This window comes from Abrus precatorius, unplaced genomic scaffold (assembly GCF_003935025.1).
Source record: "Abrus precatorius isolate BTA unplaced genomic scaffold, Abrus_2018 Scaffold3, whole genome shotgun sequence".
Taxonomy (NCBI): domain Eukaryota; kingdom Viridiplantae; phylum Streptophyta; class Magnoliopsida; order Fabales; family Fabaceae; genus Abrus; species Abrus precatorius.
Window position 1 is genome coordinate 24990402 of NW_020874373.1, and position 24878 is coordinate 25015279.

General features: G+C 31.3%; 3 protein-coding genes and 1 non-coding gene across 4 annotated transcripts; all 4 read right to left on the reverse strand.

Moving 5' to 3' along the window:
* Nucleotides 1-1066: 1066 nt before the first annotated feature.
* LOC113862739 (1-aminocyclopropane-1-carboxylate oxidase homolog 1-like) lies at nt 1067-3880 on the reverse strand. The gene is made up of 3 exons (XM_027495899.1): nt 3178-3880; nt 2605-2926; nt 1067-1428 (listed from the first exon to the last, which is right to left on the reverse strand). The coding sequence occupies exons 1-3, from the start codon at nt 3714-3716 to the stop codon at nt 1168-1170; spliced, it is 1122 nt and encodes a 373-aa protein (XP_027351700.1). The 5' UTR covers nt 3717-3880; the 3' UTR covers nt 1067-1167.
* A 1318-nt stretch (nt 3881-5198) lies between these two features.
* Nucleotides 5199-7816, reverse strand: LOC113861837 (1-aminocyclopropane-1-carboxylate oxidase homolog 1-like). The gene is made up of 3 exons (XM_027494899.1): nt 7115-7816; nt 6216-6537; nt 5199-5688 (listed from the first exon to the last, which is right to left on the reverse strand). Exons 1-3 carry the CDS (start codon nt 7648-7650, stop codon nt 5434-5436), a joined length of 1113 nt encoding a protein of 370 aa, XP_027350700.1. The 5' UTR covers nt 7651-7816; the 3' UTR covers nt 5199-5433.
* A 5972-nt stretch (nt 7817-13788) lies between these two features.
* LOC113864034 lies at nt 13789-13895 on the reverse strand. The gene has a single exon (XR_003504642.1). It is a non-coding gene; the product is annotated as a small nucleolar RNA R71 (small nucleolar RNA).
* A 7392-nt stretch (nt 13896-21287) lies between these two features.
* LOC113861838 (1-aminocyclopropane-1-carboxylate oxidase homolog 1-like) lies at nt 21288-23561 on the reverse strand. Its single transcript, XM_027494900.1, has 3 exons — nt 23021-23561; nt 22138-22459; nt 21288-21606 (listed from the first exon to the last, which is right to left on the reverse strand). Exons 1-3 carry the CDS (start codon nt 23554-23556, stop codon nt 21352-21354), a joined length of 1113 nt encoding a protein of 370 aa, XP_027350701.1. The 5' UTR covers nt 23557-23561; the 3' UTR covers nt 21288-21351.
* Nucleotides 23562-24878: the final 1317 nt, after the last annotated feature.

Genomic DNA, 24878 nt, shown 5'->3' on the forward strand with positions numbered 1-24878 from the left:
GATGCTAGAGAGAGGGAGATAAGAGAGATAGACACCTCAACCATAAAGAGACATTTATAAAAGTTATTTCTTGTTAACATTTTTCTTCTACTAGCAAGTAAGTGTCGTGCCTTCAAGTCAAGATAAATTATGGAAACTGAAGAAAAAGAAGGAAGAGGCACGATTTTGATATGTTTCACACATTACAGGTGTATTTTTTCTGTCTATAAATAGTTTAATGAAATAGAGCATTTTGCAATTCAGTTACAAACAAATTTATCCATTTGTAAATCTACCAAATGTAGTTATAGAAAGAAAAAATTATCTGTAACAAGTTACATAAAAAGTTTAAAAAAAATTAAGACTACAGACAAATTTTTTTCATCTGTAATTGATACTAAAAAATTTTCACTTCAATTTTAAATTACAGAATTTTTGTCTATGATGTTACACGCTAAATGGTTGGTTGATTACAAACAGATTTTTTCTGTCTGTATTACATATAGATTTCTCCAACAAAAAATTTAAATAAAAAAAATTATCTGTAAATCTGTTTGTAATACAAACAAAAAATTTGCATGTTTCTAGTAGTATGTGTTTGGAGCTTGAGTAGTTGTATGCCAAGTAGAAAATTTGCAATTTTGTCCATTGAAAAATTATACGTCATAGGATTTGTAATTTTATTTGATCAAAAATTTAAAAATAATAAAGTTATGTTGAGATTTTAAAAAATTACTAAATAATAAAATTGTATTAAGAATACATAAATGGAGATAAAAAAATGTTAAACCACGTTAAAGTCTGTATTTTTCCGTTTTGTTTTTTGTTTTTTCTTTTCCATATGGGTGCTTTTTGGCTCCCCAACTTGATTCAGTTAATCAAATCTACAAGATTATGTAAATAAACTTTTCTTAAGTGTTCTTAAATACTGTATATAAACCAAATTTAAGATCATGAACTGAATGAAGAATTATTACAAATATACGTAGTTATAAAATATGTAAATTTCACTAGGAATGATATTATTACCGCTTACATTTAGTTACAAATTAGTTTTAAAATAATAACAACAACAAATTAGTGCTGTTATATAAAGGTTGCTAAACATGGAAAACAAGAAACTGGCTGGTTATTTAGATAAATTAGTGCCAGATCCATGAGAATTAAGAGGGCATTCGCATGGTCAGTTCACAACCTGAAGGGATCCAAGGAAGAGTTTCCATCAAGGCCCTTTGCATAATAATGTAACAAGAAATCTTTTAAGGTAGTGTCCCTGTAGAGTGGTGGATTTTCTTCTGAAAGTAGTTCTTTAATTGGCCCATACACCTTTGATGCACCCTCAACTGGGTCATATGAATTTATAAAGAAGCTTGCTACAGAAATTCTTGGGCCTGTGCTGCTTGATAAGACCCGGTGATAAACACTGACAAACCTGTCATTTGTGATAAGCTGCACCATTATGAAATAAATTGATTAATGCTATCCTCACAAATTGTGTCAATAAAGAAGCAATCTATTGATTTCGTTTTAATTAACAGAATTCAGGTGTTTAATCAAAGACGTATATATATGGAGGAAAACATGCAAATAGAGAGTGGTTTATCAATTATAATAAGGGTTAACTATAGTAATACTAAATTTTGGCAAGGATAGATGGAAGAAATATCAAAGCTTCAAGTTATCATTCATGACATTTCAAACCTATGATTGCAGTTCACTAGAAACATTCTGGTATGCACAAATTTAGGCGCAGACGGGGAAATAATGTATAGAGAATGAGGTGTGATTAATATGAAGAAGCTTCTACCCATTCTTATATGGTTTCCTGGTTTGTCATTTTATTTGAAACAAATGAATTTTGCAGTTTTTGGATTGATAACCTTCTTTTTTCTTCATTTTTATAGTTTGTAATTCTCTTCTCAATATGCTTTGTTAACAAGAAAACCATTATGACCAGACAGAATTGCATATAATTAAATAAATATATGTTCAGTAATAAATTTATTTGGATAATACATAAACAAGCTTTTACATAAATAGAAAGACAACTATTTCTGACTTTTCTTGTCTAAGAATATATATTATATTAATCATACAAAGAAAATAAAAATCATTGTGGGGAAATGACAAAGATCACAGCTAGGCAAACTCTTTGAAATAGTAAAGTCCATGACAAGAAACTTCATAGAAAGTCCGCCACTGTTTTCGTAACAAGCAAGTAAAAGCAAGTTGGTGATCAATATTCCGCTGTAGCTATCCAAACGAAAAGGATTCATTGGAGTGACATGAACCTAACTATTCAAGGGTTCATATTAAACTTGAAAAGTCAGGAAAGGCTGGTTGATTGAGATTCTTTGAACCCATACTAGTCTAAGTTGGGCAATTAAATAATGCCATATTTTACACGTTTGATAATTGTAGTCAAACTTTCCCCACCAGGGTTTTTTGGAGGCATTATTCAAAACTAATATAATTAAGAGCTCAATAAAAATACTACAATCATTTATTCAATTTTATTTCATGCTTTTCGATTGTATCCTAATTCTTAATTAATTCTTACGATGAGTAACCTGTAAAATACAAATGAACTTCTAAAATTTGACAATCTGACTTAGAATATTTTACCTGTAAAAGATCTCCTATGTTTACAACAAGAGCTCCATGTACCGGAGGAACATTGACCCATTGATTCTCATGAAGAACTTGAAGGCCACCAAGTTGGTCTTGTAGAAGTAAAGTGATGAAGTTACTATCAGTGTGCTTGGTAGTGCCCATAGTTAATTCAGGTTCAGGGCAAGGAGGATAGTAGTGACCCAAAATAAGTTGTCCTTCAGAGCAATTCAATTCTTTAAGGTAAGATGGATTTAGTCCTAAAGCCTCTGACAATAACTCAAAGATTATAAAACCCAAATCCCTTATTTTCTTTGAATATTCAATCACAATATCCCTGCAAATACGTAGTGTCATAATGATTAAGCATCATCTATGTAATGTAACAAGTGTTATTCACAGCATAAATGTCATACAATAAAATACGATTTTGTTAATAAAGCCGAGTTTAAAAAAATTAGTAAATATTTATTAAATTAAAGATATAAAAATATAATAAAATATTTTTTTAATAAAAGCTTACATCCACTTAAGGTTGAGTTTAACAAAACTAAATAAAACAAAGAAAAATGTTATCAATCCTTCTACCTGCATATTGCTGGTATTTCTTCTGGTTTGGGTGGATCTGGAGCAACAGCAAAACCAAATGTGTCTCTCCAATTAGCAGCTTGGTCGCTATACAAGCCAATGTTGGAATAATACAACACTTTTTTCTTCAAATCCCGGGAATATAACTCTTTTCTTAACTCAGTATCTTGTTCATGAAACCTACGAATTCCATCAATCATCTCATCTAAGACACTGGTTGGAATTCCATGATTAATCACCTGGAAAAATCCCCACTCATGACATGCACTTTGAATTTTGCCTATTACTTCTGCATGCATATTTGTATTCTTGTGAATGTCTTTGAGGTCTATGATGGGGATACTTAACTTGGAGTCATTGGCTAAGGTTTCAACCATGTCCAACTTGCCAGAATGGAACATGCGTGGGATCTTGGTTACTCCAGACTCGACAAGACCCTTAACACCAGCTTTTGAATCATCAAAGCCTTTCACTTCAGCTTTCCTATCATAGGTGGAATCATCGTATTCCTCTAACTGGTTTGTGTTTTTGACAACCATATTTGAGACACAACTAGAGGAATACCGTACGCTGTTTCTAACAGAAATTCTACTACTGAAGAATATTGTGGGATTATATATTTAAACCAATCCAAATACTAGTCAATGGTAGAAAAGAAAAATTATTATTTAATCTATGTGACTGCTTTCCATGGTCCACAGACACGCAACCATGGTCATGAAATCCACGTCCATACATACATACATCTTTTGGATGAATGAGGCAGATTCAAAGAATGGTGAGTGCCCCATTTTCTCAAAGAAAATAAAAACGTGACTGTTTCCTTGACATGTATGGTTTAAAAGTCAAACAAAAATAATAATGTATTTTTTTTATTTAGTTTAATTTAGATACAACAGATTGTACAATTTATCATTAAAAATTTATTTTTCACATATATAAAGAATAATGCTATTCAAACATCCCGTTTAGGTGTTTACATCGTACATCATATACCAATAGTGTCTATTTTCAAAAAATTTAAATTAAAATCTCACTCTCCTGCATACGGTGTTGGGTATAGACACCTAAATGGAGTGTTTGAATAGCATTATTCATATATAAGTACTCAAATTTAAAATTTTATTTAAGTAATATCGAACTGCTTATTATTTAAATTAATTTCATTAGTAAATAATAATGCATTTTTGTTCTACACAATAAAATAAAGCTAATGACATAAAAATAATGTCGTTCTCATTTTGTTTTATTTTTATTTACTAAATATGTCCTTTAATAAATTTTCTAAAATTAAATTATCTTAACAAAAACTTACATGGCTATGAATCAAAATGGTGTGTCAAGTTTTCATGTTGTTCTCATTTTTGTTGAAAGATTAATGATAAATAAACAAATAAATAAATAATCAATTTGTTAAACTATTTGGCCTTATAGTCTCTTATGAAATTACAACTCTATTATTTAAACATCAAATAATTAGTATCATATAATTATTTTTTTCATTTTTTTTATTATTTCACAATAAAAGTTGTTCTACTTAATCGTACATAAAATTACTTTTCATTAACTTACAAAATATGAATTATTAGTGGACAACTACAAATCCATGTTATACGCGTTACCCCTTTTTCATTCTTTACTTTTTCCTCTTCTGCCCATGTAATCCTCTCTCCCAATAAAGTGAATTAAAGTAAAAACAATAGAGGAGGAAAATAAAAATAAAAATGCTTGATACTCAGATGAATTGAAATAAATAAAAAATATATGTTATTGAGGTAAATAAAAAAGAAAATAAAAAATAACTATATTATATTAGAGATAATTACAAAAATTTAAATTAAATTTTTTAAAATATTTTGATTATAATAATATCACTTAAAAAATTAATTATTTATATTTTTACATCATATAAATATTTAAAAAATAAAAAATATATACATAAATTTTATTATAAACTTATTTTTATAACAAAAGTTTCCAAACATAAATCAAAACTAACTTCTAATTAAAATTAATTCTATAAAATGAAATTCATTTAAACTAAATTTACATATGCACACTGAATGTGAACTACTAAATTAATTTATCTTATTCTGTGTCAGCAGGACTTGATGCTGCTGCCTTACAAACATAACTCGTTACGGAAAATTAATACAAGTAGAAGGCACAAAGTTAGAATGCATTACAACCAGCTTCATGAGAATCAAGAGTGCATCAATTTTTTCAAGTTCCATTTTAATTCGAAAGTTGTTCATTTCACAACCTGAAAGGCTGCAAGGCAGAGTTCCCATCAAGCCCCTTAGCCAAATGGTGTGCCATTAAATCTGCTACGGCGGTCTCCCTATACATTGGTGGGTTTTCATCTGATAACAATTCTTTTATTGGACCATAAACCTTTGATAAACCTCCTTTAGCTTGACCATTAAAGAAGCTAGCTACTGAAACTCTTGGCCCTTTATGACTTGATAAGACCCGGTGATAAACACTCACAAAAATGTCATTTGTCATAAGCTGCAACAATAGCAAGGAAATTAAGAAATATACTCCTCACAAACCGTATCAAAGAAGAATTGTGTAACTTCTTTTTGGCTATCACATGTTAATCCCTAGTCAACATCAATCCTATAAAAGCATCAATGTAAAAGTTAGGTTCACTTAATTTGATGTTTTGGGCCTCCTTGTATTATGTCTTTGCAATTTAATATGATAATTCAAGGAACGAAAGGATGCAAATGATAGTTTTTTGGGCAATTTATAATGAACCAAAATGTATATTTTTTTACAGGGACTTGAGAAAAACAAGTTGAGAATAGAAACAAAAATTATATTTTCCTTTGTACAAATCATAAATTATAATTTAACCAAATTAAAACCAGCGTTTACATCTTTCAACAAACATAATTGAAGGCCTAACCCAAACCATAAAATCATCTCACCAGATTTGACTTTTATAATCCAATCATTAAAGCAATCTTAAAACACTTTGGCTAACAGTATAAACTATTGAAAACACTTAAAATAACCATTATAACACTTACTTGTAGAAGATCTCCAACATTTACTACAAGAGCTCCGTGCACAGGAGGAACATTATACCATTGATTCTGATGAAGAACCTGAAGACCACCCAATTGGTCTTGTAGAAGTATTGTCATGATGCTGGCATCAGTGTGCTTCGATGTGCCCATAGTAAATTTGGGTTCAGGGCATGGTGGATAGTAATGACCCTGAATGAAAAGCCCTTCAGCGCAGCTCAATTCTTTGAGGTAAGATGGAATAAGGCCAAGAGCCTCTGACAATAACTCAAAAATTGTACAACCCAGACCCATTATTTTCTCCGAATATTCAACAATAATGTCTCTGCAAGAGAATAAACAATTCATCTATAATTCAAATAGTTTAAATTAACAAATTAGAAACTAACATGCACAAGTGACCAAGACTTGAAAAACCTTTTATGAAATATGAAATTTATAATTATATATCTTAGGTTAACTTCAATAAATGTTCTCCTTGTAACATATAATAGGCAAGCACCTAGATATGTAAAACAAATATATATTTTTGTGAACCTAGATAGAGTGTTTGAGAGGAGATTTTTCACAAAAAAAAAAGAAAAAGGAGAAGATGATAAATTTTTATTTTTAAATTTGTTAATCTCTTATTTTATATTTTTTATTCTAAAAATATTATCAAATTAAAAGAGATTTTGTTTCCTCTGCTTTTCCTCTTACAAAATTCATTTTCAAACAACTCTTTAAATACTAATTAAGAAATAAATAAATAGAAATTCTTAAAAATCATACTGGATTACATTGAAATCGTGGAGGAAGTGTATTCTTAAAAAAGAACTATTTTTTTTGCTGATTTATCAAAACTTTCTATAAAGTAAAATAAAAAGTGTAAAATCTAAAAATGGTGTTGCTTAATGCATTACCGGAATACTGCAGGCAATTCCTCTGGTTTGGGTGGATCAAAAGCTATATGGCACCCCACTGTATCTCTCCAGTTAGCAAATTTGTCTCGGTAAAGGCTAGCGTTGGAATGATACAGAACTCTATTTTTCAAATCCCTTGTGTAAAATTGTTTCCTTACATCAGCATCTTGTTCATGAAACCTACGGATTCCATCAATCATCTCATCCATAACACTGATTGGAATTCCATGATTGATCACTTGGAAAAATCCCCAGTTGTGGCATGCACTTCTGATTGTGTTGACAACTTCTTCATGCCTAACATAATTGTTGTATATGTCTTTGAGGTCTACAACGGGAACACTGAACTTAGAGTCACTGGCTGAGTTTTCAGTTATGGAAATGCCAGAATGAAACATGCGTGGAATCCTTTTCACCCCAGAATCTACAAGACCCTTAACACCAGTTTTTGACTCATCAAAGGCTTTTATTTCTGCTTTTCTGTCATAATTGGAATCAGTGCTTGCCTCTGGTTGGTTTGCGCTTTTGACCTCCATGGTTGTGCCTATAACGCAAAATGTACAAATAAAGCACCGAGTATTAAGCTTAAAACGAAAGAACCAGTTATTTTGTTTTCGTTTTAAGATCAACCCATGAGCTCAGCGGATAGAAAGGATAAGAACCCTGTGACTTACTACTTTTAGCGTGGCTCCACATTCAGTCAACTCAAAAGGCATTATTTTTATATAAAAAGGCATCTCAGGGTACGATTAATGAGAAAGTTAATACTTAATATAAAATTAATATCACGTGTCTCAAAAGAAATAATAAAACGTGATATTTTCTGGCTTGTGCCCGCAGCTTGAGTTTGACGATACAATGAATAATGCGAATGAGATAAGAAGCGTGAAAGATCATACACCACAATAAATATGGCAGGTTTATTCTCACTTTTGCATATTTAAGAAACATTTACGCAGAAATAATATACTGTGTTTTTAAATTAATTTATTAAATTTAAAATTTTAATCTTTAAAATTAATAATTGTCAATCACATTAATTTTTATCTTTAAAAAAATTAAAATTAAGTAATAAAATAATAATTTATTATCTTAATTAACGTGATATTTTATTTTAAATAAAAAATAAAATCATTTTAAAATATTTCAAAAATAAGTTATTTTCATCCTTTACCTTGCAAAAATTTTGAATAATAAGATTATTATTTTATCTTCTTTTACGATGTCTTCATCCCATTTAAAGACGTTTATACTGCAAAACTCATCCAAATTTGTTTACATAACTTTCACACCTCAAGCCTTGAAATTTGTGAAGGTCTAAAACACATATTAAAAGAGGAAATAGGTACAATGGAGACTGGTTTTCTCAAAGCTTGAGAAGATTTTAGCCCAGCAGCATTAGAGGGTTCAAGGGGTGATGAAGTATGAAGGAGTGTGAAATATTAAGTCAGTTAGCAGAAATGTTAGATTTAAAGATGATTTTGATGAGTGTGACATTAGAGAGATAAAGTTAAAAAATAAGATTAAGTTGATAGAAATTTAAATTTGTTAGAGTTGTGTTCTAGAGAAAAAAAAAAAAAAAAAAAGAGATTTTAGATTGAACAAAATGAAGAATTGTAAGGAGAGTGAAAAGGAGAATAACGCTATGATAGCCTAAAAAAAAGATTATTAAAAGTTATTATTTTAAATATTTAATCTTAATTATAAAGATTAAGGTTAAAAAAAAATTAGTTATAAAATGTAGTTATGAATAAATTTTGTGAAATATTAGTTGTAAATTTTTGTAAAATATAAAAAATAAAATCAGTCGTAACATATACTATGAAAATCTAATAAGTTAGGATATAAATTAATATAAATTAATATATAAATTAATCTAATAAGTTAGGATATAAATTAATATACGGCACTTTTCCCAGTTCAAGACCAGATTGGTATCTTGACATTTCTGCAAGATAATAGATAGATTAGCTAAGCAATCATCAAAAGAATCACCAAAAATAGAGAAGTCATCCATGAACACCTTTATAATGTTTTCTACCAAGTCAGAAAAAATAGAAAGCATGCACCTTTGGAAAGTCGCAGGGGCATTACATAAACCAAAGGGCATTCTTATATATGCAAAGATCCCAAATGGACATGTAAATGCAGTCTTCTCTTGATCCAAAGGATCCATTGCTATTTGGTTGTATCCTGAATACCCATCAAGGAAACAATAAAATGAATGTCCAACAAGTCTCTCTAGCATTTTATCTGCAAATGGTAGTGGAAAATGGTCATTTCTATTTGCTTCATTTAATTTCCTATAGTCAATATACATGCGCTAGCCAGTAACAGTCCTAGTAGGGATGAGTTCATTCATCTCATTAAGTACAACTGTCATCCCTCCCTTCTTAGGGACAACTTGGACTGGACTCACCCAATTGCTGTCAAAAATTGGGTAGATTATTCCTGCATCTAGTAGCTTCATGACTTATTTCTTAACTACCTCTTTCATGGCTGGATTCAACCTAACAGGCTTAAAATGTTCTTCAAATAAAATTATGTGCTTACAAAAATGAAGGATTTATACCTTTCAGATATGCAATACTCCAACCAATGGCAGATTTATGTTTCCTCATAATTCTTAACAGTTTTTCCTTTTCCTCCTCCTTCAACTCATTGTTAATAATGACTGGATTCTCATGCTTCTTATCCAAAAAGGCATACCTCAGGTGGGAGGGAAGCTGTTTCAACTCTATCCTCTGCTTTTCCTCTTCTTTAACATCCTTTTTTAGCTCCTCCTTTACTGAATTTTCTGCAGGTTTTTGAATTGGCAGGACTTCTAATTGCTGCTCCACTTCCATGATGTATTCCTCATTCAGAATTTCAGACTTGACATTTCCTGCAGATATTATTTCTTCTAACACAATATTTTTCATCAAGCTAATTAATAGAATAATGTGGAATAATAGAATCTAAAATGTCTATCTTCATGCATGTATTATCTTCCACAGGATATTTTAAAGCTTCAAATACATTAAATACCACCTTCTCATCCTGGACTCGAAGCATAAGTTCACCTTTTTGTGCATCTATCAAAGCTCTCCCTGTTGCAAGGAATGGTCTTCCTAATATCAAGGGAATATTAACATCTACCTCCATGTCTAGGATTACGAAATCTGCAGGGAAAATAAACTTGTCAATTTTAACTAACAAATCTTCAACTACACCATAAGGATAAGTGTATGATCTATCAGCCAACTGCAGTATTATATTAGTGGGCTTCACTTCCTCTATGCCAAGTTTCTTCAGAACAGCCAATGGCATCAAGTTGATGCTTGCCCCTAAATCACATAGTGCTCTTCCAACTGTGCAGTTTCCTATTTCATAAGGAATGCTGAATGATCCAAGATCTTTTAGCTTTTGAGGAAGCTTCCTCTTGAGGATTGCACTGCATTCTTCTGTCAAAGGTAGAGCCTTATCATGTTCCAACTTCCTTTTTCTAGAAAGTAGCTCTTTCATGAACTTTGCATATGAAGGCATCTGCTCTAATGCCTCTGCAAAAGGTATATTAATCTGCAGTTTCTTAAAGACACTAAGAAACCTCTCAAATTGTTCTTCTTGCTTTGGATTTTGAACCCTTTGAGGATATGGTAGCCTCTTATATTTTTCTGGGTCTATAGGCTTGTAAGACTCTTCAAAAAGTTGTTTCTTTGTCTTCCTCTCAAAATGTGTAGGAGTTTCTACCTTTTTCTCTGCATTATCTCTCTTTAATAATTTGAAATTTTCCTGCTGCAGGTCTTGCTCAATTCTCTTTTCTACTATTTCATCATTGTCTTTCTTTTCTGCAGCTTTTGGGCTTGCCACTACAGCACCACTTCTAGTAGTAATTGCTTAACATTGTTCCTTAGGATTGATCATTGTACTGTTGGGAAACCTTCCCTCTTCTCTGCTGGACAATTGCTCAGCCAACTATCCAATTTGTGTTTCCAGCTTCTTCATAGAAGCTTCTTGGTTCTTGAAATTTGTTTAGGTCACCTTCATGAATTGCAATAATGTTTCTTCTATCCCATTCACCTTCTCACTCAAGGGTCTTGCATTTGAGTACCCTTGATTTTTCTGAAACTATGCAGAGGAATTCCCTTGGAAGTATTGCTGTTGCAGTTGAGGTGCTGCACTTGGAAAAGGTGCAGAACTTGTATTTCCTCTTGCATTTAAATTCTATGGATTCCATTTGTAAAACTGTTGCTGCCCTCTATTGTTATTAGACTGAAAACCAGGTGGATATGGTTGTTGTGGCCTTTGGTAATTTTTCATACAACTGATTTGGTCAGCTTGTTCCACAGTTGTAGGGTTACAATCTCCATTTGCATGGTTGCCACCACAGAAATCACAAATTAGTTGTGCATTTGGCATACTACCAGTCTGCATATTGCTAATTTGTTGAGTTAATGCAGCAATCTGTTCAGAAAATTGCTGATTCTGCAACTGGTTTTGAACAAATAAAGCTTCTATGGATTTTGCATTGATAAATGTTTTCTATACTTGATCCTACATTGTAATTCATGAATGATAATTGAGAGTTTTAAGCTATTCATTGAGAAAATTTACTATTATTAATTTCATTTTATTTATATTTCAGGAAAAAGGATCAAGAAGTAAAAGCTTTAAAAAATATTGGAAATTAAAACACACAAAGAACCAGAGATATACACGGGAAAGTACACGCCCGTGTATATGAGTGTGTATCTCACTGGTTGCATGAATCAAGAATACAATGAAGCCAGAGATATACACGGGCAAGTACATGCCCGTGTATATGAGCGTGTATCTCACTGGTCGCATCAATTGAAGTGTATCATCAAAACAAAAGATGTACATAGCCAAAGTACATGGCCGTGTATATAGGCATGTACTTTTCAAGAAAGCTGTGAAGTGCAATTATTAGAGACCAGAGATGTACACACCCAAAGTACATGGCCGTGTACATGAGCGTGTACTTTTATGGAAAGCTTTGTCGGGCGTCTTTTAGAAACCAGAGATGTACACTGCCAAAGTACATGGCTGTGTACTTAGGCATGTACTTTTAACATGTGTCAGAATTTAAATTTCTGCGAGAAGATGAGCCCTTGGGCCACTCATATAAAAGGAAACTTGGCACAGAAACCTATGTAGGATGGTTTTTGAAGGGAAGAAAGACTCAGAGACGGCTGGAGGATGGGATCAAGCGTTTTAATTCATCACTTTTGTAATTTTAGTTTCAAGATGTGTAGGTTCTAATTTTCCTTTGAGTATCTAGACGTAATGAATCCTAATTGACCAAATTTTCTGGAATTCTTCTAATGTTATTTCATGTTCTTTTCTCTTAGGTTTAATTGAGTAGTATAAATTTTCTTCCATCTTGTTTTCTTGTTTGAATTTGAGTAAAATTCCTACATGAAATTAACATTGCTCAATTAAAAAGTCTTGAATGTATTTCTAGAGATAGAAAGACGTAAGTTTTCTGTATTAGGATTAACCCTAATTATGGATTTCATAATGAACTTAATGCAACCTAGGGGTATTAATTAAAAAAGAGATTCTGATTAATCAACTGAGAGTTAGGAATCATTATCCTTGAGAAAGGTATTGATTTAATTTAAAATTTCTTGCAGCGATAAGGGTTTGGAACTAAGTAGTTGAAGAAGAATTTTAGTTATTTGGACACTTAGAAGGATTTACAGTCTAGATACTTGTCTATTTCCCTTGAATATCTTTAGTCATACATTTCTATAATTTATTATTATAAGAAATCTGTTCCTTTCAATTTATTATTCTTTTATTTTTAGCAATTTTATCAACAAAATTTATTTTTCATATTCATTAACAATTACGCAATTAAGGAAGTAATTCTTAATAACAGTTCCTGTGAATACGACACTTGGTACTCTATTTTTCATAATATTACTCTGACAACGGGTACTCTTGTCCAGTAATCGATTTTTACACACCAAGTTTTAGGCGCCGTTGCTGGGGACTAGTTATTTAAGATTTCTTTGATTATGTCTTTACTAATTTTCTTTATTTCTTTAATCTTAAATTAATTTTTCTATTTATTATTATTATTATTATTATTATTATTATTATTATTATTATTATTTTGCTTTTATTATTTTTTAGGAGCTGATTTTTCTGGTGCATGACCAAAACCCGTTCTGCTACATTATTCGAACTTGACCCAGAGATAAAGAGAACTTTGCGAAAAATTCGGAAAGAAAGACGACTACTAGTTCAGAAGGAAAACACACAAAATCACATGGAAGGAATAGCGAACAATGAAGATCAACCAAGGACCATGTCCGATTATGCTCGTCCATCATTAATTGGTACAGAATCTAGCATTGTTCGTCCGGATGTGCAGGGGAATTTTGAAATAAAACCCAATGTTATTCAGATGGTTTAGCAGTTTGTCTAATTTGATGGGTTACAAGATGAAGACCCCAATGCTCACATTGCAAATTTTCTAGAGATTTGTGATACTTTCAAGATTAATGAAACTACTGATGATGCAATCCGCTTGAGGCTATTCCCATTTTCTCTCAGGAGTAGAGCAAAGCAATGGTTGAACTCTCTCCCGCGAGGATCTATCACTTCATGGGAGGCTATGGTAGAAAAATTCTTAGCGAAATATTTTCCTCCCCGCGAAAACTACCAAGATGAGGAATGATATCTCTTCCTTCTACCAGTTGGAGTCAGAGACTTTATACGATACGTGGGAGAGGTTTAAGGAATTGCTACGGAAGTGCCCACATCATGGGATTCCGGACTGGCTTCAAGTGCAAACCTTTTACAATGGGTTGAACCCAGCCACAAGACAGATGATAGATGTTGCAGCTGGGGGCACTTTGAATTGCAAGACACCAAGGGCTGCACAAGAACTGTTTGAAGAAATGGCAATGAATAGCTATCAATAGAGCGACACTCGATCCAAACTTGCAAAATCTGCTGGGATTTATAGTCTTGATGCAATAACATCCTTGGCAATGCAAGTTGAAGCCTTAGGGAAGAAGATTGATGGTTTATCTATTAACCATCCAGTTACTCCGATGATGAGATGTGATATTTGTGGAGGAGGCCACCCTAATCATGAGTGCCAAGTTACTCAAGAAGAGCATGCCAATGTGATAGGAAATAGACCGCCGTACCAAAATTATAATGACATGAATAATCCGGACTGGAGAAATTATGCAAACCCACCATGGAACAACAACCAACAGCCAATGCGGAACAACACACTCCCAGGATTTCAACAAGCTTCACATCCACCACCACTCCCAGCTGAAAAGAAGTCAAACCTTGAGGAATTGATGGCCAAATTCATTCAAACTTCAGAATCTCAATTTCAATCCACCGAGACAACACTAAGAAATCAACAAGCCTCTATTCATAATCTAGAAATTTAGTTGGGTCAATTTCTAGACTCCTCTCAGAAAGACCCCAAGGAAGCTTGCCTGGCAATACTGAGACTAATCCTAAGGAGCAGGTCAATGCAGTAACATTAAGGAGTGACAGAACATTACAAGAGAAGGAGAAACAAGAAACAGAAAAAGATGTAGTTGAAGAGGAGGATAAATGTCAAGAGGAGACTGTGAAAAAGTCCCCTGTAGTGAAAGAATTCATACCCCCACTTCCCTACAAGGATGATGAACAATTTGGTAAATTTCTATCTTTATTTCGTCAACTTCATATTAATTTACCGTTTGTTGATGCCTTGGCACAGATGCCCAAGTATGCCAAATTTAAATATTCAAGAACTTGGTTAATTAACAATTAGTTTCGTATTTTAATAGCCAAAGGTTAATCCCTTAACTCATTGACCCTAACAAGTAACTAAACCACCCTAATCCCTTAGGTGAAGTTCAATTTCATGTTGCATTAAGACTTGGAACATTAGGATTGCAGAATTAAGTGTACTTATCCCTAAGAAACCCCTAATTCTGGTTGTTCATTCAGATCAGAGAATCAAATCCAATTCTTATTGGCAAATGTTCCTCTAAGGTTAATCAAATGAATTCCCATTCAAAGATTATGTAAAAGTGCAGAATTAACAACTCAATTAATCCAAATACTCGAATTTCAGAAACAAAAATCAAATTAATACATCAATTCGAGTTCCATAAACTCCTAACTACAGGAAACTGCTCAAACATGGGAGAAGAGAAAGAGAAAGAAGAAGAAGAAGAAAAACTCCAAGAAGTCATGGCCGAGAGCTCCAATCCGATTTCTCTTTATGGAAGCTTCGAGACTTGACCCTAATCTTCTCTCTCAATCTCTCTCAATGACAATCTAACAAAAAAAACAGAAAAATAAAACCGAATCCCCGAAAATCTGAGCGCTTCTGGTATTTATAGAGATTTCTAGATTTGAGCGTTATCACTTTTCTCAAAAATAGTAGCTACGCAGAAGGTTGGTTGGTTGCGCGTTAACACTTTTATGAGAAAAAGTGGCCACGCGCAACTTTGCTGAATTGAGAGCTCTCTCGAACTATCACTCTTACTGATAAAAGTGTCACCGCAAAGCTCAAGTAGTTGCGCGTGATCACTCTTATGAATAAAAGTGACTACGTGCAACTCGCCAAGTTGAAGGCTCTATGGAACGATCACTTTCGATGACAATAGTGGTTACGCGGAGCTTTGCTGATATTTTGTCTATCTAGAACGCTCACTTTTAATGATAAAAGTGATAACGCTGAGCATGCTGAGTCTGAGGCTTCTCTGGAACTCTCACTTTTCTTAGCAAAAGTGGTAACGCCTAAGGTTCACTTCTTCTTTGAGCTCTGGAGTGATCACTTTCACTGACAATAGTGATCACGCCCAGCCGGCATTTTCTTGTTCTTGTGTTTTGGAGTCCAGACTTGCTACTTTCCTCTTCCTTTTCATCAAGCCTCCATTTACATGACCCTTGCTCGAATTGTTCCTTTAAAAACAAGATTAAAGACTTAATTTCTAAGCAAAAATTTCACAATTGCTAAAATAACTACAAATTGAAAGAAAACTTCAAATCATTCTCTTTTTCTGAGTTTTTCTGCTTTCTTCATATATTTTCCTTATCAAATGAGTTAGAATTATGCTAAAATATCAGTAAAAATATGGATTCATCATAGCCTCTCTCATTGTACTATCACCATCAATAACCACTCCTTTAGGATGCTTATCAAACATAGCTTCAACAAAAGCTTCTAAAATCCACTTGTATGTTTCTGTTTTCTCATCAGCAACCAACGTACAACCAAATATTACAGTTTCTCCATGATGGTTATACCCACAAAAAATAACTAATAGCCTTTTGTACTTGTTTTTCTTATAAGTCGTATCAAATGCAATAACATCTCCAAAACATTTATAGTCAAGTCGACTTGGGCCATCTGACCACTACAAATGTTGAAACCTCCTATCACCTGTGGTAGTGAATTTGGAAAATAACATAGGTCATTATTTGCCTTTGCTTGCAAGTAACACAATAAAGCAAAAGCATCTCCATCTTCTATTTTAGCACGTTTTTAGTTATCTAAGTGGTTATATAAATCTTTCTTGGTAAAACCAAGCTCAGAGTATCCACCTTTTTGACCTAACATTAGACCCATAATATGACTTGTTCTTACTCTATATAAATACAAACTATCAACTTGTGCCTTATCTGCATCACTCAACATATGATTTCCAGGCAGTAAGTGAGCATAATATACAATAATTAACTGATGGTTATGAGATTCCTCAAAATCCACAACCTTTCACATTTAAGTCTTATAATCTAGGTGAACTCGAAACTTAGCTTTACAATTGGTTCGAGTCACAGGTTTGTATTTTCTAACTCGATCCACTCTCTCGATGTGTTTTTTACCCCGTAAGTCCTCTTTATTGCAAACCAACTATCGCATGATAATATTTCCTATAGCATCACGATCAATATCATCCTTTCTAACCACAAATCCATGACATTTTGCATAATTTTGATAAAATTCACATGCTTCAAACTCAGATGAAAATTCAAGACCAAATATATCTTTAGCTGTCAACTCGTTTAGTTTTTTTATAAATCTCATCTTCAATTTCATTGCTAACTTTAATGTTCTTCACACTATTATCAATTTCAACAACATATTTTCCTTCACTATTCTGACGACCATTATTGTTAGTAAACCCTGTCAAATTCAAATTTAGTTCATCATACAAATTAATACAATCTTCATCATTATTTGTTATTTTTAATAATCTGCAAAGATATTGGTTACAATAGTACAACATATTATGATTCAAAATCAAAACAAATAAATTGAATTAGACCAACACATAAAGAAAGAGAACAATATTTACAAATGAGAACTTAAAAATGCATATATTTTATATATATATAGCAAAACACAAATAATGTCTATAACAATATGTTGTTCGTAATACCCTAAGGATCTACCAGTAATCATAAAATAATGTCAACTTGCATCTAATTAGTTCAAAAGTGTTCAACATGTTAGCAAAATTTTTAAATTATTGGTTAAATTATTTGAAAATATCATGATAACATGATTATGTATAGGTCCTCAAAATGTGCTCAATTGAATCAGACTACACGAATGGGTAAGAGCATGTAACATAAATTTGCCTGTCTCCCTCACACCACTTCTTTCATCTATGCCCTTTTCTTGTTTTTCTATCTACCATTTTATGTTGTTTTATTCTTCTTGAGCTGTTGTTCAATGTGTCCTTTGTTCGTTGTTTTTATTTACTCTCCTTTTCTTTACCTTTTTACTATCATCTTTTGATTTTGATTTTAAATTTAAATTTTTTAAAGTGTAATTAAATACATATACAAAAATTTATATATAATGTTTCTTTATTAAAAATATATTGATAATATTAAGTATTATAATATTCAATAAAATTTTATTATTTATTAATTTCTGAAAATATATACTTGTACGTGCCTTAAAAAAGAAACTGTTTTAGTCTTTATATATTAGTTGCAAAACAAGAGTTAATATTTTGCTATTGACAAGCCTGAAAAGTTCAGTTTCTCTCAAAAATGAAATCAAACTTTGTTTACTGGCCGTAATTGACTGTCATTAGCTTAAAGACTTGAATGTTTGTAATTTCTTAAATCCTCCTTTTTTTCTCAACTGTTTATTTTTCTATAGGAAAACATCTTGTCTGTTATCAATCATATATCATGGAAGATAATTAGTTGTTCTTTCAAAGTACAATCAATAGTGGAGGGCTGTTCTAACTTAATTAGGGTTAACTTTGTCACTTAAAGTAATTTAACCTAATTACATAAGTACTCAATGTGATGTACCAATATCAATAAACAACTTGTTTCTTCTTGCAACCACTATAAAAAGAAAACCTTTTAGTAACGAGCAAAAAATACTAGGTATTATGATTGTGTTGGTTATAATATAATGTAAAAAAGGTTAGAGAAAATTAGACTTCTCACAATTAAGACTATCCAAGACTTGGTAAATGATATGATATGCAGCTTCTACCAATATAATGCAACCAGAGTAGAGTTGCTAGTTTCATTTATTACCTACGAACCTTGAAAACTAGATTAGCCACTTTTGCTTGTGCCAGTACTTGGCTGGCAAATAAAGAAACTAATTTATATTATTACATTCAACATATTTCCCCTAGCTTATGTATACAAGTGTAGATATAGATCTGGCTATATGAATTTGCATGCCACAACATCAATCCAACATTTTATTTTAGTAATGTAATCAACTTTTAAAATAAAAAAATATATTTTATATGCTAAAATTGATTACAGATTTATGTAGAAAAATATAAATTCAAAATAGGTTCTATATTGATGCAAATTAACAGTATGATTTAGTCTTGTTGTACAGTATAACAAGCTTGACATCAGCATATTTAGTGTTACAAAAAAGGTTTAAAGGTGCTTAATTACCTAATTGGATATATAACCATAACCACTAAAACTGAATTTTGTCTTACTTAATGACAACACTTTCAAATAGAGGCACTTTTAAAACACTAACTTTTACACTTAAACCGAGTGTAATTGGTAAACAAAAGGTCAGATATTCTGAGCCACAAAAGAGTTAACTGTAAATACAATTCCACACAAACTGTAGGAGTTTTAGGTGTCCAAAATGGACAAAGGAGGCAGGGTCTCTAATATCACAACAATCCCATCTTCAGCATCAATTCTTCTAATTTCTTGGAGTTGAAAAAAGAGTGAGATGAAAAAGAAGAGAAGGGTAACTCAAAATTATCCAGGTTCAACATGTTGGATATCCACGTGGATACATTTTACTTATTTATTAGTAATAACAAGTGAGAAACTTGAAACTTCTTAAAAATTTCTCTATACATAAAGTTTAAAACAACACAGTTTTTCACTTGACTTCTTAAGAGAATACAATACACTATCATCTAAGTCCAACTAGGTGATGGATATTCAAGTAACATGCTTATAAGTAACATTCTCTCTTCCTTAGGAAAGCTTTCAAATCTTGAATCATTGGACATTTCTTTCAACAATTTATAAGGGAAGATTCCTTGACAATTAACTCATTTCACCATTCTGTCATTCTTTAACATGTCTTTTAACAATCTCTCAAGTCCTTTAACTATAAGAATACATCACAATTATATTCAAATTTCTCATCTATATCATTGACTCTTTTATTTATTTTATTGTTTTATTTTATTTTATTTCTCTATATCATTTTGTTCAGGAGGAAAATTCAAAATCTCAAAGAAATAATTGCAAGAAATTTAAAATCAAGCAAGAAGGGGACGATCGCTTCATATTAATAACCAAATGGAAAAAATAGAGAAAAGAATTGATATACATATGTGTGGCTGTTGTGAAAAAATTAAAGAAAAATGAAGTTCTGTTTTCTAATAGTGATGATACATTGATGCTAAGGAAAAATTATATTTGAAATTTAACTAATGTATAAAATCCAGTAATAATACAAATGTGCATGGAAAAATTACAAATGTGCATGGAAATCCCATATTTACAAATTACTTGAACAAGAGATATTCACAAACAAGACACAAAGATTTCTTCAATTTATAACAAAAATCACAATTCTGCATCATATGATTTAGGGTTCTTCATTCCAGAAAAATGCAAGAAGCCTGAAAATAAACAATGATTCAAAATTGCAAGTGAGGGTAAAGATAGGGTTTAGAATCTTCAATTAATTTTGTGAGAAGCCAGTAAATGATACAATGTCTTCAAATGTATATGGGATGAGAAGAAGCATAAGAAATGGGCTAACAAGAATCTTCTTCATGAATCTTCAAATTCTATGAGAAGCCAGTGAATAATACAATGTGCTCAATGTAAATAAAATGAAAAGAATTCATAAGAAATGAGTTTGTCTAATCTCTAAAGATCAGATGACCTCAGATTCGTTTCTTCATAGGCTTTGCTTTTCTCCCTTTTATTCTAGTGAAAACTCCTTATTCGAAACTTGATAGTCAAGTGGAGAAGTTCTTTGTGAAACCTTAAATTAAAAACTAAAGGATTATTTAGCAATAATAATTATAAAAAATTTAGAATTAATTAGTAAATATATGTTTTTAAATCCTTTAAATGTAAATTTAAATTTAATAGATTTAAAGAGGGTATTGAACCCTCTTAACAAGGAAAGGGTACCGTAGAATTCTCCTCAAAGTAAAAACAATAAAGTAGAAATAAAAATAAAAATAAAAATACTTGATACTTAGATGAATTGAAATAAGAAAAAAAATTAATATATTGAGGTAAATAAAAAAAATAAAAAATAACTATATTATTTTAAAGATAATTATAAAAATTTAAATTAATTTTTTAAAAATATTTTTATTATAATAATTTCACTTAAAAAATTATTTTTTTATATTTTTGACATCATATAAATATATTTAAAAATATATATATATTTGCATAAATTTTATTATAAACTTATTTTTATAATAAAAGTTTCCAAACATAAATCAAAACTAGCTTCTAATTAAAATTAATTCTATAAAATGAAATTCATTTAAACTAAATTTACATATGCACACTGAATGTGAACTACTAAATTAATTTATCTTATTCTGTCTGCAGGACTTGATGCTGCTGCCTTACAAACATAACTCGTTGGAAAATTAATACAAGTAAAAGGCACAAAGTTAGAATGCATTACAACCAGCTTCATGAGAATCAAGAGTGCATCAATTTTTTCAAGTTCCATTTTAATTCGAAAGTTGTTCATTTCACAACCTGAAAGGCTGCAAGGCAGAGTTCCCATCAAGCCCCTTAGCCAAATGGTGTGCCATAAAATCTGCTCCGGTAGTGTCCCTATACAGTGGTGGGTTTTCATCTGATAACAATTCTTTTATTGGACCATAAACCTTTGATAAACCTTCTTTAGCTTGACCATTAAAGAAGCTAGCTACTGAAACTCTTGGCCCTTTATGACTTGTTAAGACCCGGTGATAAACACTCACAAAAATGTCATTTGTCATAAGCTGCAACAATAGCAAGGAAATTAAGAAATATACTCCTCACAAACCGTATCAAAGAAGAACTGTGTAACTTTATTTTGGCTATCACATGTTAATCCCTAGTCAACATCGATCCTATAAAAGCATCAATATAAAAGTTAGGTTTACATAATTTGATGTTTTGGGCCACCTTAGATTATGTCTTTGCAATTTACTATGATAATTCAAGGAACGCAAGGATGCAAATGATAGTTTTTTGGGCAATTTATAATGAATCAAAATGTATTTTTTTTTTTTTACAGAGACTTGAGAAAAACAAGTTGAGAATAGAAACAAAAATTATATTTTCCTTTGTACAAATCATAAATTATAGTTTAACCAAATTCAAACCAGTGTTTACATCTTTCAACAAACATAATTGAAGGCCTAACCCAAACCATAAAATCATCTCACCAGATTTGACTTTTATAATCCAATCATTAAAGCAATCTTAAAACACTTTGGCTAACAGTATAAACTATTGAAAACACTTAAAATAACCATTATAACACTTACTTGTAGAAGATCTCCAACATTTACTACAAGAGCTCCGTGCACAGGAGGAACATTATACCATTGATTCTGATGAAGAACCTGAAGACCACCCAATTGGTCTTGTAGAAGTATTGTCATGATGCTGGCATCAGTGTGCTTCGATGTGCCCATAGTTAATTTGGGTTCAGGGCATGGTGGATAGTAATGACCCTGAATGAAAAGCCCTTCAGCGCAGCTCAATTCTTTGAGGCAAGATGGAATAAGGCCAAGAGCCTCTGACATTAACTCAAAAATTGTACAACCCAGACCCATTATTTTCTCCGAATATTCAACAATAATGTCTCTGTAAGAGAATAAAGAATTCATTTATAATTCAAATAGTTTAAATTAATTTTGAAACTAGCATGCACAAGTGACCAATACTTGAAAAACCTTATATGAAATATGAAATTTATAATTATATATCTTAAGTTAACTTGAATAAATTTTCTCCTTGTAACATATAATAGGCAAGCACCTAGATATGCAAAAATAAACTACATTTTTGTGAACCTAGATAGAGTGTTTGAGAGGAGATTTTTCACAAAATAATAATAATAATAATAATATAAAATAGGAGGAGATGATAAATTTTTATTTTTAAATTTGTTAATCTCTTATTTTGTATTATTATCAAATTAAAATAGAGATTTTGTTTTCTCTGCTTTTCCTCTTCAATATTCATTTTCAAACAATTCTTTAAATACTAATTATGAAATAAATAAATAGAAATTCTTAAAAATCATAATGGATTACATTGAAATCATGGAGGAAGTGTATTCTAAAAAAGAACTATTTTTTTTGCTAATTTATCAAAACTTTCTATAAGTGTAAAATCTAAAAATTGTGTTACTTAATGCATTACCGGAATACTGCAGGCAATTCCTCTGCTTTGGGTGGATCAAGAGCCATAGGGCACCCAACTGTATCTCTCCAGTTAGCAAATTTGTCTCGGTAAAGGCTAGTGTTGGAATGATACAGAACTCTATTTTTCAAATCCCTTGTGTAAAATTGTTTCCTTACATCAGCATCTTGTTCATGAAACCTACGGATTCCATCAATCATCTCATCCATAACACTGATTGAAATTCCATGATTGATCACTTGGAAAAATCCCCAGTTGTGGCATGCACTTCTGATTGTGTTGACAACTTCTTCATGCCTAACATAATTGTTATATATGTCTTTGAGGTCTACGACGGGAACACTGAACTTAGAGTCACTGGCTGAGTTTTCAGTTATGGAAATGCCAGAATGAAACATGCGTGGGATCCTTTTCACCCCAGAATCTACAAGACCCTTAACACCAGTTTTTGACTCATCAAAGGCTTTTATTTCTGCTTTTCTGTCATAATTGGAATCAGTGCTTGCCTCTGGTTGGTTTGCACTTTTGACCTCCATGGTTGTGCCTATAACGCAAAATGTACAAATAAAGCACTGAGTATTAAGCTTAAAACGAAAGAACCAGTTATTTTGTTTTTATTTTAAGATCAACCCATAAGCTCAACGGATAGAAAGGATAAGAACCCTTTGACTTACTGCTTTTATCGTGGCTGCACGTTCAGTCAACTCAAAAGGCATTATTTTTATATAAAAAGGCATCTCAGTGTACGATGAATGAGAAAGTTAATACTTAATATAAAATTAATATCACGTGTCTCAAAAGAAATAATAAAACGTGATATTTTCTGGCTTGTGTCCGCAGCTTGTGTTTGACGGTACAATGAATAATGCGATGAGATAAGAAGCGTGAAAGATCATAATACACCACAATAAATATGGCAGGTTTATTTTTACTTTTGCATATTTAAGAAACATTTACGCAGAAATAATATACTGTGTTTTTAAATTAATTTATTAAATTTAAAATAATCTTTAAAATTTAGAAGCGTGAAAGATCGTACACGGATCCGGATACAGTGCCGTTTTTGTGGGAGTGCAGTGCTCCTTAAGTAATCGGTCTCGCCCCGAACCTACGTGCCTATGATTTCGTTTTTCAAGAAATTCAGATAATTTATTTTACAATCTTGCTTAAGCAAAAATTATACACAAATCCGGATACAATGCCATTTTTATGGAAAGTGGATAGTTCGGTAAAACAAAATTTTATATTTTTAATTAAACAAGAATACAAAATAAATTGACTGAACCGTCTAATTATAGGACTGAATACGCATTCATCATACACCACAATAAATATGGCAGGTTTAATTTTACTTTTGCATAAACATTTATGCAGAAATAATATACTGTTTTCAAAATTAATTTATTAAATTTAAAATTAAAAATTTTAATCTTTAAAATTAATAATTATTAATTACATTAATTTTTATCTTTAAAAGATATTAAAATTAAGTAATAAAATAACAATTTATTAAATTAATTAACGTGATATTTTATTTTAAATAAAAAATATTATTATTTTAAAATATTTTAAAAATAAGTCATTTTCATCTTTTAACTTTCCAAACTTTTGAACAACAAAAGATTATTATTTTATCTTCTCTTACGATGTCTTCTTCCCATCTTTCAACTTTACAAAGACTTTTATACAGCAAAACTCATATGTTTACGGTGAAAAATGACAATTGTAAACAAATAATCCAAAGATCAATCTAGGGACTGGATTTAGGTCCTCTTTAGGTTCTTTTAAGTGTGTTGTTAACGTGATGCTCAAATTAACGGCATAAAAGAGTATTAAGCAAGCATAATGAATAATAAAT

Excerpts from the sequence above, each read along its gene's own strand:
- LOC113861838 (XM_027494900.1), bottom strand. The coding sequence starts at position 23,556 with ATGGAGGTCAAAAGTGCAAACCAACCAGAGGCAAGCACTGATTCCAAT. Across the intron at positions 22,460-23,020 it reads GAATTGCCTGCAGTATTCCG|AGACATTATTGTTGAATATT; the intron begins GTAATGCATTAA and ends ATTCTCTTACAG. Across the intron at positions 21,607-22,137 it reads ATGTTGGAGATCTTCTACAA|CTTATGACAAATGACATTTT; the intron begins GTAAGTGTTATA and ends CTATTGTTGCAG.
- LOC113862739 (XM_027495899.1), bottom strand. The coding sequence starts at position 3,716 with ATGGTTGTCAAAAACACAAACCAGTTAGAGGAATACGATGATTCCACC. Across the intron at positions 2,927-3,177 it reads GAAATACCAGCAATATGCAG|GGATATTGTGATTGAATATT; the intron begins GTAGAAGGATTG and ends ACGTATTTGCAG. Across the intron at positions 1,429-2,604 it reads ACATAGGAGATCTTTTACAG|CTTATCACAAATGACAGGTT; the intron begins GTAAAATATTCT and ends ATAATGGTGCAG.
- LOC113861837 (XM_027494899.1), bottom strand. The coding sequence starts at position 7,650 with ATGGAGGTCAAAAGCGCAAACCAACCAGAGGCAAGCACTGATTCCAAT. Across the intron at positions 6,538-7,114 it reads GAATTGCCTGCAGTATTCCG|AGACATTATTGTTGAATATT; the intron begins GTAATGCATTAA and ends ATTCTCTTGCAG. Across the intron at positions 5,689-6,215 it reads ATGTTGGAGATCTTCTACAA|CTTATGACAAATGACATTTT; the intron begins GTAAGTGTTATA and ends CTATTGTTGCAG.